The 13,625-nt window shown below is 41.8% G+C and overlaps 2 protein-coding genes across 2 annotated transcripts; one reads left to right on the plus strand and one right to left on the minus strand.

Annotated features, from left to right (window-relative positions):
- Positions 1–2,102: 2,102 nt before the first annotated feature.
- On the minus strand, positions 2,103–8,522 carry LOC119209736 (mitochondrial import inner membrane translocase subunit TIM44-like). Its single transcript, XM_037459258.2, has 13 exons — positions 8,452–8,522; positions 7,395–7,499; positions 7,048–7,212; positions 6,792–6,872; positions 6,494–6,643; positions 6,076–6,209; positions 5,908–5,993; positions 5,570–5,662; positions 5,338–5,462; positions 4,829–4,879; positions 4,508–4,597; positions 4,152–4,262; positions 2,103–3,690 (listed from the first exon to the last, which is right to left on the minus strand). Exons 1-13 carry the CDS (start codon positions 8,479–8,481, stop codon positions 3,571–3,573), a joined length of 1,341 nt encoding a protein of 446 aa, XP_037315155.1. The 5' UTR covers positions 8,482–8,522; the 3' UTR covers positions 2,103–3,570.
- Positions 8,523–9,527: 1,005 nt separating this feature from the next.
- rab11bb (RAB11B, member RAS oncogene family, b) lies at positions 9,528–13,065 on the plus strand. Its single transcript, XM_037458676.2, has 5 exons — positions 9,528–9,766; positions 11,280–11,475; positions 11,814–12,007; positions 12,179–12,259; positions 12,398–13,065. Exons 1-5 carry the CDS (start codon positions 9,727–9,729, stop codon positions 12,541–12,543), a joined length of 657 nt encoding a protein of 218 aa, XP_037314573.1. The 5' UTR covers positions 9,528–9,726; the 3' UTR covers positions 12,544–13,065.
- Positions 13,066–13,625: the final 560 nt, after the last annotated feature.

The raw sequence follows: 13,625 nt of genomic DNA on the forward strand, positions 1-13,625 counted from the left end.
TTTAGACTTGGATTTCTCCCCTTAATAAGCCACCTCACCTATTGTTCAGTTTTATAATTGGAGGAAATTTTAAACAATTTTTCAGGTCCCTAGGAGTGACACAGCAACTACATAGAAGAAATGTTGAGCATGGTAGTTTAAACTAGGGCCGCGACCCGAATTAAAATATTAATCTAATTAATTAGAAGCTTTGTAATTAATTAATTGATTGCATTTTAATTGCATAAATATTTGACCTGAGAACAGTGAGAAGTAATTTTTTTCACATGGATTTTTATTTTTGTTCAACCAATTCCAGCAGACGAGTGTGTTGTGTTGTGGATTCCAGCCTGAGAATCTATGAGAATTGAGGTTGGATTCAAAAGCATCAACAGGTGTGTGGTGGAACAGTGCAGGGAGATAGCAGGAAGGCTGAAGTGTGGAGGATCCTCAGTTCAAACCTGCTCTCTCAGAAGGAGGGTTTGGTTGCAGTCAGGGCTTCAAACTGTAAACTTTGAAACAGTTTTGAGGTTTAGTAAACAATCCCAAGGTCTAATATGAGAAACGGACACAATGAGGCATGTGCTTGAATAGCACAGGGGAACAACTGAAGGGCTGCAGGCTCCAACCTGCTGTCTGAGGTTGTGGGTTCATGCCCCTTCATGCAGACATCACTTCTGCTTGGAAAGAGTTTTGAGGTTTGAGTAGCAGTCTCAAGGTTAAATACGAGAAACTAAAATGTATTTTGTGCATGGTGAGGTAGTGCAGCACACGAGCTGAGGAGCTTCTGTCCTTACCCTGTAGGTTGTGGGTTCAAGCCCAGTCTTGGGTTTGAGCCTTTGGCTTTACTTCAGGTTTGAGTAGCAATCTCAAGGTTAAATACAACAAACAAAGGGGTGGTTAGTGTGTGGTGAAGTAGCACATCGGAAGAGCTGCTGGCCCACTGTGCACTTGAAGGTTGTGGGTTCAAGCCCAGATGTGGAAATAGCATTTAAAAAGAGTTTTGAGGTTTAGCTCACATGCTCAAGGTTAAGTAGGAGAATCAAAGTTGCCAAAATGTGACCAGGACTGGTAGTGTAGGGGTGCAAGAAGGAGCCGAAAGCCTCTGTAAGCGCCGCCAGTGGGTTCAAATCCCGCTCCTGCCAAGTCTTGAGCGCACTACCGCGGAGGTAGTTGTGGGGGCATTGTCCCCACTGGTTGTTTCAGAGAAGTGAACCCTGGGGGTTATGCAGAAACACAAGGTGCGTTCACTTGAGTTATGATGGCATTGTCAAGAATGATGAAGAATCTTTTGAATGATGATGAATTGCATGTTAATTGCTTTGCTTTAGCTTTTAGCACTTATTAGCCATGCTACGTAGCCTATAGGGTTCCACCTTTTTGACGGGAGAGAAGGCCGGATGAGTCAGTAAAGATGAGCAGATGTGTCTCATTCAGTGGTCACACTGACATGAAACTTATTACAGCCTCTGAGGGCATTTTTCAAGACAATCACATGTTTGTCTACTTCAGAGCATCCCGTGGACAACCTTAAACTGACAGTCTGGCACAGGGTGTAGATTTGTTTACCCTTTTTAGTGCATCCACCCTCCAATTCTCTGTTACATTCAAATTCAACTCACTTGTGCCTTTACCAATGCAGGAAGGATGAATAGCATGGTTGATCCTCGAAGATGCACCAATCCGTCTCTGGGGCGGAACTCATCCAGTGAGAAACGTTCCGCGGTGCAAAAAATAAGTGTAAAAATGCGTAAATAATGTTTAATGTGTTATTTTTTGTGTAATTAATTAATCTTAATTCACATTGTAATTAATTAATCGTAATTAACGCGCTAAAGTCCCGGCCCTAGTTTAAACACACCATCTCACATTGAAAAATTCCCAAAATATAATGCGAAAATTATTTTGGTAAAATTTAGGAACTAAATATATATTAACCAGGAAATATATTTCCCTTCACCATTATGGACTTGCTTGTAGATTGACTGAACAGTTGGGTGGAGAGCTACAGTACGATCATAACGTGTTAAACATATGCAAGTAGAGACCCTGGTGGTCACATGGTAGAGATGTCAGGCAACACAACGGATGCATTAATATGCAGATTCATTTGAGTTTTCATCTTCAGCAACAGTAAACCAAAGTGTTTAGTAAAAACAAACAGCTTTTAAATATATACATGTCAAATGATCATCAAATCATAACAATGACATTTGAATGTGGGCCCTCCCAAACTTATAAAGTCAACATTTAACATTTATATGTAAATACAATACAGTTCTTCTTGAGAGTGCATGTACACTGACTGGGAGCCAAATGCATGACGGCATATGAGAACGTATGTTAAAAAAAACAAAGGCAATCTCCAGCTGCTTGTGGTTTCTCGGGCTACACAGGTTATTACATCCTGCCCTATTTGGTTCAAGCCTCATCTTCCTTTATGTACTTAAGTGTTGATAAGTTTCAGATGAGAAAGGCCAAGAGGAACCAAGAAAAAACAACACCACAGTGGATGTTTGCAGGTACAGGCAGAATTCTTTGAGAATGAATTTATCTTCATGATCGCTTGTAATTTGGTCAAAAAAAATTAAACCGTCAACTATTTACTGTCTAACATTAAAGACTGTCAATGGTTTCATCTCCTCTCGTGGGATTTTATGGTATTCGTTTTAAGGGGTGTATACACTCAACAGTTGATGTGCAGTTATATTTATATTAAATTGGGAAGCTGCATAAACAAACCATGCACACATTTGTTGGCAGGCAAACCCACAATTTGCACTTCAACCCTCAAAGTTGTGCTCCAAACATTTAATATTGCAGTTTAATGACGTTCGGAGACTCACAGGAGATGCATATATTGAAAGAATTAAAATGGTTGAAATCCAAGCAGCGGAGGCTTGGATGTCTTGATCCTTAATCTATAATATGGGCCAATCTTGAAAAACAAGTCTTTCCATCACGCAACTCGCTGCCATTTTTTGTTTTCTTGGATCGAGCCACCAGCCCGGTGCGGATGGACTGTACCCCTCGATGACACAATCATGGAATTGGGGACGGTTCTCTCCTCTTTCACCTGTTGTTGAAAAAGTTTGGTTTCAGCCATCCCAAAAAGCAATGCAAGTGTTCTGCATTCCCTCTGCACCTGGAAACCCAAACACAGAGCGAACCGGTGCACGAGACAACCCACGCATATGGTGGACGCACAGTTTTCTACGGATGGACGATCCACCGGCAGTTTGTCTCAGTCCATTTATGTCTTCGCGCCACAGAGAGGAGAATGACGTGTGAACATAAATCCTCGGGAATGTGAAGGCGCGCCGACACAGTCTCTGGCATGACACAGGGGCATGGGAGCGCCCTGCACTCAGATGTAGACGTACGTGTGTGTGTGTGTGTGTGTGTGTGTGTGTGTGTGTGTGTGTGTGTGTGTGTGTGTGTGTGTGTGTGTGTGTGTGTGTGTGTGTGTGTGTGTGTGTGTGTGTGTGTGTGTGTGTGTGTGTGTGTGTGTGTGTGTGTGTGTTCCAGTCCCATCCTTGCGTCTCATCCCTCCTTCAGTTTGTGTGTCTCCATTTTCCCCCTGGTCTACTCCTACAGAGCCTGCTCCGTGCTGGAGGCGGAGATGTCCAGGAGTCTCCAGGCAGCGTTGGGGTTGAGCTCCTCCTGGTCACGGCACAGCGCCCAAACATACATCATCCTCATCACCTTCTCCTGTTGCGGGAGGATGCGAACACACAGTCAGTACTGTTATAAAGGCGTGGTCTCATCCAGACAAAAGTTGACATTTCTAGAACTACAACGGTGACAAAGCATAACTCATTTTGAAAATTCCAGTTTTTCCACTTCCGCTTGTTTAATTTGGTTATTTGGCATGTCTACTGACCATGTCATGCTTGAGTGACTGAGAATGAACTTCTTTAACATTCTGTCGTCAAGGAAGACTCCTATTCACTATAAAATGGGAGTCTTCCTTACATGGCCTTGGGTAAAAAGGGTGCTGTTTTAAATGATCTTTGTGGCATTTTGACCAAAGTATGTTAGCCATTTCATTAGGACCCCAAAGACCCATATCAACTTGTGCTAAACTATGTTAGTCACACAAGCCAGATTCTTATTGCTACATAAAACGTATGCAATGACTTGATTATATCCTACTCCTATTCGCATCCTACCGGATCTCCTTCCACAATGTCTCCTTTGGGGCCGCGGATCACCATGACGACCTGAGCCTGGAAGGTGATAATCAGGACTGGGCCCTGGTCCATCATCTTACCCATCGCTAGCTACAAGACAAACAAACAGATTCAATTTACACTCACTTTAGGATTATTCTCACTCTCTGCAGCTACATGACTTTATAAAATGTAAACCAACGGATGTCTAATTTTGTGCATGCAAGTGAACTAAATATTGAGGATAAATAGAAGAAGAATGGAAAAACACATGAATAAAAGATATTACTTTAAACATTGAAGTTCACAGTATGGAAAGAGGCAATGTGTGCGATGGCTTGTGTAAAAACACTTACATCTATGTTATCAATGTCCAGGATTTTGGACTGAAAGAGCAGCCCCAGCGCTCTGGCCTGCTGGATGGGGTGAGCCAGCTGACTGTACGTCTACGGGCAGGTAAACAAACACACATTTGGCTTTGCACATACTTTTAAGAGAATGTATATTTCTGAGAGGCATTTCCACAAAAAAAAAAGAATAAGATTATTGACGAGATATGAGGAAAAGTGCCTTCTGTAAACATAAAAGAAAATGAAGATTCCAAAAACATTTCACCGTCTATGCTGTATTTAAGTGTAATTGAATACCACATTCAGAGGCAGCAGAGTATGACTTACAGCTTCATAGCACCAGTCTTTCAACACTTCAAGCTCTCCTCGAATCATAGCCTGCAGGAGAAACCAAAGTGTTAATGGTTTACTGCATCAGAAGGGTGTTTCACAAAGCTACGCCAAGTGACCTGATATGATGTTGCCAAATTCAACCTATTTGCATTGTCTTTGTTGTCTTAATGTGAGATGTCCAGCAAATTTAAATAACTATTGAAACTCATGTACCAATTTGATTTCCAGGTTCACTTAACATACAAAATGTATGTTTTTTTTGGTGATAATCATGTGATTTTAACTGCGTCATCAGAAACAACGCATTGTTTTGAGCGTTTTCCAACATCAATAATTCAAATTGTCTTTTGCTCAGCCAGATTTGACTCTTAATTTCACTTTTGATGAAGCAAGACTTTCTCCAGTAATTGTTTTCTTGAGCTCTTGAGCTCTTTTGTGAAATACCCTGAGGTATTGAGGGAAGAGAGGAGTGTAGTCAAGGATAAACTAAGGCGTCTATTTACCTCCAGTATGTTCGGGATGATGTCTTTCTCGCATTGTTTGAGGAAAGAGTCTTTGTCAAAGGTGGGGTCAGCCTTCACAATCTCGGTCAGCACCTCAGACATTTCAGTTTTGGAAAAAAGACCACCTGGAAAACAAACAGACAACAACAAATATGGTTTATTTGGCCATAAGATTTCACAATTTATTCTGTTTTGGGAAGTAACTGCCAAATAAATGATTGGAGAGCCTTACCTAGAAAGCCAGTGACACTGTCAGTCACAGCTCTGGATGCTCTGACAAGGGCATTGTCACTTTCATCATATTTCATTTTCATCTCAAAGAATCCTGACACAAACAAAAAGGGAATAGCGATAGTTAGGATAACTTTTTAAATCAAAAGTTAAAAAACAACTGCTTGTGAGGGTTCTACGGTCACATTAATGCCAGAATTGTATTAGTTCATAATGCAATTTACTGTAAATAACCTGGTGCCACCTGCTGTCGTTAAAGGGAAGTGCGCAAGTGAAAACTGTTCGATTTTGATATATATACAGAGAAAGAGCCTGTTCATCCAAGGAGGACTTTCTTACTGTTAAAAACAACATTATTGTCCTTGAAGTCCTTCCACTGCTGGTACCACTTTGAATCCTTGTGGAGAACGACACCCATAGCCTCTCTACATAAAGAAATACAAGATATTCACTTGAGGATAAGTGCAGATATATTTTTAATCAAGAGGAGTGTGAGGGGAAACTTACTCATTGGCCTCAAACACTCTGGAGTCGCAGTCGGCTCCTTTGGAGGAGAAATCGCTTCTCTTCCTGAGCTGCGGGGGAGCTCTGTAAGCGCCGGCATCCCCGACGTCTATCTCCTTCTTCATGGTCTCCACACCCTGCAGAGATCACACAACGTTGTTTCTTTACAGAGATGTCAGGTTTTTTTTTAGCATATTGTTCAGTAGGAGGTTTTCAGATTCAAAATGTCTGCATATTATAACTTTATGTGATTGTCCTTGACCCATGAGCAGTGAACACAGTCATATTGACATATGCAAACGCACACTGTGCAAAAACAAGTCATTACTCAAAATCAAGTATCCAATCCAAACTCTCGGTAGGTATCTGGGTGCCAACAAAAATCCTTGTTAACTTACATATATTTCTTTCCTCTACTGACCTGTGAGATGGCCCTGAAGGCGCCGGTTCTACCCAGTTTTTCTCCTCCTTTGGAGACTGACTCAGCAGAGTGCATGGCTGTCTTGGCAGCCTCCTCCACGCTTTCCTTGATCTTCTTCCCGATCTCAGTACGACTCACCTCCTCAAGACCCTTTGGCACATACAAACAAAGAGACAGATGCAAATAGTATGGTTGAATATATACAATGTGTCCCAGGATCTAAGAACATTACTTAAATGTTTTCATATGAGGCCATTTCCTTTTGGACATTCATGGCGATGAAGTAGCGATACCTTACCTCCTTGACGGTCTCCGACAGGGAGCCGAAGGTCTTCTTAAACACCTCTGAAGTCTTCACGGACTCCGACTCAATAGATTTCTAATATAAAATAAATGAAAAGAAATGACGTGGTCTTGTTACAGAAATTAAAAATAATGTGAAGCAAATCCTTGTTGATGCAAATATCATTATTCAAATAGATGAAACAATAATATATATATATATATATATATATATATATATAGATAGATATAGAGAGAGAGAGTATTCTTACATATTTCTTGCGGGCTTGTTGAAGAGCGTCAGACTCCTCAAGCCTCTTGGCCTCTTCTCTGAACTTCTTGATGTTCTCTTTCATCTCCTGATTCTTACTGAGTTCCTGCCGCAGGTTATCCACAAACTCTCCCAAGAAACCTTTACGTCCTGAAGAATATCGCACCTTGTGAGACAAATGAGGATTGATCAGAGTAAGCAGAGGATGGTACTTTGTGAGATCAAAAAAAGAGAATTAACCAGATACTGTGTACTATTTATAAGAAAAAAAGACAACTTTTCTTTTTGTAATTAAATGATCAATGAGTATGCATCTTATTAAAGTAAATGGGAGCTTTCGGTTGTTACCTGCACCATTGCAGCTGGACTCCTTGTTAACGTGTAGGCATCTCCTCTCCACACAGAAGAGACCGTAGGGCGGAAGCAGAGAGCCAAGGCACGTCTGCCGACCAGCTGCAATGGAGAGAAAGCCAGTGTTTCAAAGAAGAAAAATAAACTCTGCCAACACTGCAGTGGATGGAGAACAACTTGTTTAATGGTACACGAAGCAGTCATTCTATGTAGAAAGCAATGATATTAAATAGGTAAATGGCAGGAAGAGAAGAGTCATGCTGTTGATACATATACAACATGTTATACAACATATTCCCCATATTTGTTTGGTACAAGGGTACAGGGTGGTGATTGAGACTTGGCTCCATCTAGGAAATATTACACATACCGAAACACTTATGGAAGGGTTATAATAAACACTTGTTTCAAAAGCATACTCAGGAGGGTTGAGCCATTTATAATTGTATAAAAGACAATCTAACATAAAACCACCAGAAGCAGTTGAGCCCTGTTAAAGTCTGACCCTGATGAGCTGAACCTGTGGGTTTAGGTGTTGGATCGTATTTAAATTCACCGAACAATGGATATTTAGATATACCTTCTAAATACTATAGGAACACCGCGTTGAGCTGCAGCAGTGCGTATGTGATTACTTAAGATACAACTCTTTGGACTCACACATTTAAAGGTAATATTAAAGAGTCACATAACAACTGTAACGTTGCTACTTAAATAATGGTTACATGAACGCGTGTAAAACGGCCAACTGCTGAACCTCACATTACCGGTTTTAAGCACCCACACACACACAAAGACCTTTTCACGAACAAAACTAATTAAGCTCTTTTAAAACGTTGATGGGTGACTAAGGACATTCAAAACCCTGCAGTCCGTCTGATGCAACGAGGCCTAATGGACAACTTGCAATGTTGTACATAAAAACACAAACTATAAATTCTCTGTCCATAAGTAGACGAGAGCAGACTAACTACAAGACGAACGTGCGTACTCTCATAGCTAAATGATCGCCAAGAGACAAAATAACTGTAATGAAGGACATGAATGGTCTAACCTCGTAGCAACGACACACGGAAGCTGCCATCTTGATCTTGAAATGCACGGAGCTGCACGTGTGTACCACTGCAGCAGCTGACCTCTCTCTCAGCCAATGGGAGCAGAGCTGATGTGAATGGGCGGAGCCAACTGTCAGCTAAAACTTTAAAGGGACAGATCGTCCTAAAAGAAAAAGCATTGTGCTTTTGTAATCACCCAATGTCTTCTCTCCAGTCAGGATATCCGAGCATTTAATTCCGTTTAATTCTCCTTCTGATTTGCAACTGTTTACTCAAATCAAGCCCATCTTAAATTGAATTAGTGACGGATTTAAATGCAATATATCACTACATTACAGTTGTTACAAGTTACTCATTGTTACAATGTTGTTGTTTCTTGTTCTATATATACAGTATATATAGAGTATATTCAATCTGGCTCACTCAGCTTTCACTCAAACTCAAAGTTCAATACACATGTAGTCACTTTATTTTCTTTTAACAATTAGTTTAAAAAAATGTTTTTTATTGTTACCTTCATAATAAAATATTGGCGAGGCAGACTCATAGATTACATTGAATATAAACAAATAAAGATCAAAATAAACAGTAAAGAATGATACAAAACATTGACAATGCCAAAAGTGAACCCCCCATCAGTAACACTTCAGACCTCATTTGTTGTATCTATTACTATTATTGGAAAAGACAAACCTTGATTTTGTGAGATCACTATTTCTTTTTTCATTCAATTCTCTCATAACCTGCAACTTGCCCCACTGGCTCTATATACAGTTTCATTTGAGTCTTGAAGCAATTTTTTCAAAAGATCTCCACTACAAGATTTCCATTAGTTTTTTGCTGCTGGTTATTGTATCCTAAATTACCCCCTTTTTTTTGGTGAATGTTCTTTTAGTAACTATTTCCCACACACCTTACACTGCGAACCGTTTAATTCTTCGACAAACCCCTCATTCCACATGCCCTGTGATTCTCCTTATGGACACTTAAACCACTGCGTGTGTCTGCAGCTGGATGGTATCTGCTGGCATGCCGGGGGAGAGCGCCTCCCCGAGGAAGGCATCTGAAGTGCAGGGGCTCCTCCCCTCCCGCTGCAGAGTCGCGAGCCCTCTCTCGTTCTGCGGCCAGCTCGCCCTGACAGCCAACGCTGGCGCACAATCTCAGCGCAAACCGCTAACCATATCTTTTTTTCTGCCCTGAAACAACAATCCCATACCCATCATTTTTTCACACATCCTCTTCGGGAGACAAGCGTCGGAGCGGCCTCGTCCAGAATGGGGAACCGAGACGATGAATACGATTTCTTGTTCAAAGGTAAAAAAAAAAAAAAAAACTAAAAAAAAGATGACTGCATAACCCCCTTTACTCACACCGACAAAGCTAGGCTTTAGAAGCCATTTACATGTTTTATTGTGTCATTTTCGCAGACCAGATATCCACAATTTCAAAATAAATGAACTAATGCTTCTTTTTTTCAAAAGAAAGTGCCCGGATGGTAATCGGTTGTTATTATTAAAACATACTGCTGTCATTTTCACAATACCGCCTGCAGCTATATTTATAGGTATGGGATGCAACACCCTCAGCCTTTGTATTCAACTTTCAGCCAGTGATACCGCAGGCTCTGAAGTAAACAGTTCACTGCTTTATTGAATGTCACGCTGTTTCATTCCACCTCATGAGGTTGATCTAAAGGCCTATCCGCCTCCACCTCTCCTCATCGACCAGCTTCATCCTCAGAAGGCGCTCGTTACTCCCGCCTGCTCGTACTGACAACAAAACACACGGACAACTTCTAAACTTCGCGTATCAGTGTCTTGGCTGATCGGCAGTTCTGATCCCGTTGTACCAGACTCCAGGTCCATGCTTGTCTCGAGCTCTCAGTCGGATCCAGAATGACTTCCTTTGATCGTGATATCAGCTCCCGTGGCACATTAACATCCTGGGCCCGTAGAAGCCGAAGGGCCATTTGGACGCAACAAAGTATCCTCTGTGGGATGAATAGGGCATCTGCCGGAGACGAATGCTCTCTCTCTCTCTCTCTCTCTCTTCCCCCCCACACCCCCCCCCCCTCAAGCCATCGTCTGTGTACCAAGCCCGAACAGGAAGGGCAACGCGGCCCAAAACTGTCGATTCAGGTTTTGATGGAGCCTGTTATCAGCTTCCTGCAGCACGATGTCGACAGGGAACACAGTTCGGCTCTATTTCCTTTTGTTGAAAGGGGGGGGGGGCTCCACCTTGGCTGCTGCGGTGTGATCAGAAACCAGGCTCGGCCCAGGTCCTATCGATCACCTTCTATTGGGGAATGATGATTATATACTAGTTGATTTAGCTGGTTGTCCACAGTGGCACATGTAAAAGTTCCATGTTTACACTCTTATGTGGTTGCTTCCGTTCTTTTTGTAGGTGCATCTAATGTCAGCTCTGGAACTCCTCATTGTCCAAGCTTCCTTACAGGAAGACTTGAATAGATGTCAGCCCACTCAGTTGTTCTGGAACAACTCAACTCTTTACACATATAGTACACTGTATATTTCAAATGCATTACATTTATTCTGTTGATATTCTGCTCAGTCAAATGTTTTTGGTATTTTAAGGCCTTTATTTGTTTGAATTCCAAGGACTTGTAATGTATTTAATATGTAATAACTCAAACCTTGTGTTTTTTCATTATTATTCTTAGTGTTTTTGTATCCTATGAATCACACAAACACAAAGCGTTCTGTTTGCTGTATATTACATATATTAAATGTATAGTCCCGTAGCTCTCATCAGTTATGCACAATACTAACACACTCATCTTTTACCTCCTCATTTCCTACCACAGTTGTGTTAATCGGGGATTCAGGCGTAGGGAAGAGCAATCTGCTCTCTCGGTTCACCCGAAATGAGTTCAACCTGGAGAGCAAGAGCACCATCGGGGTGGAGTTTGCCACGCGCAGCATTCAGGTGGACAGCAAGACGATAAAGGCTCAGATCTGGGACACGGCTGGACAGGAGCGCTACAGAGCCATCACCTCGGCGTGAGTCTGCGTCTACGTGCTGCTGATAGTCCAGCCTCATGGGGGGGGGATCAACCATGTCCAAAAGTAAAAACCCTAGGTGTCGGACCAAACTTTGACTTTGTATATAGATATAATATAATTAAACTATATTCATACTGTATATTTAAATGTACATTTGAAGAAGAGGTTTCTGTTACTCTGGAAAAGTGTAATCTAATATTAATAAGTGAAGTAGACAGAATGCAGATGGTCTCTATATGTATTGAATTAGTCAGTGTACGAGAATATCATTTAAGGCTGAACCAGACCTGCAGTCGGTTCCCGTCCAGTTCCACAGTCTTTGGTTCATGCTACAGGTACTACAGAGGAGCGGTGGGGGCGCTCTTAGTGTACGACATAGCCAAACACCTGACGTATGAGAACGTGGAGCGCTGGCTGAAGGAACTGAGAGACCACGCCGACAACAACATTGTCATCATGCTGGTTGGCAACAAGAGCGACCTGCGCCACCTCAGGGCCGTGCCCACGGATGAGGCCCGGGCCTTCGCAGGTACTGCGACTTCCAAAAGGAGACAAGAAAGTTGGACTATTGAAGTGTCAACATTAAGTGTTTTTTAGAGAGTGAGAAGAAACCCTAACATTATAGTACTCAGATCTCCTCTCAACTTATTTTCGGCAAGCTTCACGTGTTAAATGTATGTTTTCTTTCTTACCCCCTCAGAGAAGAACAATCTCTCATTCATAGAAACTTCAGCCTTGGACTCAACAAACGTCGAAGAAGCTTTCAAAAACATCCTTACAGGTATTTTATTGACAGAAGAATCGACTTAAAAGATAAACTGTATCTTTCCTGTTTGGGTTTCAGTAGCATTGTGCCCTCTGAAGAACGGTTTAATGGGGAAATGGCTGATCTGATTCGGTTCCATATTTCCAAAAACAGAAATCTATCGCATCGTCTCGCAGAAGCAGATCGCTGAGCGCTCTGCCCATGACGAGTCCCCGGGGAACAACGTGGTGGACATCAGCGTGCCCCCCACCACCGACGGCCAGAGGGGGAGCAAACTGCAGTGCTGTCAGAACCTGTAACCCACGGCAACCGTCCCTCCTCACCTGGGTTGATCTATTAACTGAAATCTAGTTTCGGTATGCTTCCATCCGCCTGGGGTTGCTATGTTTCTCTGAACCTGCACTTCTTTAAGATGAGTGGAGTCGGTTCTGTTTTGCCACGGAAGATCAGTTCCATAAAGAGCTGTTTGAATTGATTTCTAAATTGTAATCTGACCCAGGTACAGTCTGCTACATCCCAGTGCAAAAACAGGACTGATGGTTGTGTGCGTAGCTGCCGCGATGACCCGTGATCGTGTAGCACAGCAGGAGAGCTTTGCTTGAAACCTTGTTAAAAGGTAGAGGGTTGTTGCACATGTTGGAGGCTTCTGTTTGTCGAACCAAGAGTCCTGTTTTTGGGCTCCCCCCCCCCATCTCAAAAGTGGTTGTGACGCTGCTGATGCTTATTTCATTTTCTGTAAAATATATTATTTTTTTGTTGTTTTGAAAGCTTGTCCGCTCACATACATTATATTAATGCCATGAAATAAATTTTACAATATGTTTTTGTGCCCTTTAGTGTTTTCTACCTCCTTCACAACACAAAATGAGCAACAGTACCGTGACAATGACCCTGGACCACAGAGGGCATTTCATACCGCTTTGTTTCGATCGCTGGGGAAAACAGTTCTCCTCGGCAAATGCTTGATCCTTAAAAATATAATTCCAAAGATTACGTGAAATTATTAAATGCAGGGCCACCTAAAAATTAACAGACAATTCCAATTTCACATCAATTTAGTCCAGGAGTCCCTCTTTTTTTATTGCACAATAACCCAACTTTCTGGGGGATGCAGCAGGAAGACTACAATAACACAAAATACTTTTTATAGCATATGCTGCACACATTGACATTTCAAAACACATTTTTCTTTTGAAATTTTACTGACTACCAGCCTGTTCTGTTATATCTCTATTTATAGAGGACAAACCACTGTAGTCTCACTATTCTTAACACTTTTTTATATTCAAAATGGCATTTCTTGCGCTGTGGGACATGATAACTAAATGTTCATTTATAGGCAGCTCAATTTCTGAATGGTGCATTTACAGGTGGAGCAGGG

The sequence above is a fragment of the Pungitius pungitius genome, chromosome 15, assembly GCF_949316345.1.
Source record: "Pungitius pungitius chromosome 15, fPunPun2.1, whole genome shotgun sequence".
Taxonomy (NCBI): domain Eukaryota; kingdom Metazoa; phylum Chordata; class Actinopteri; order Perciformes; family Gasterosteidae; genus Pungitius; species Pungitius pungitius.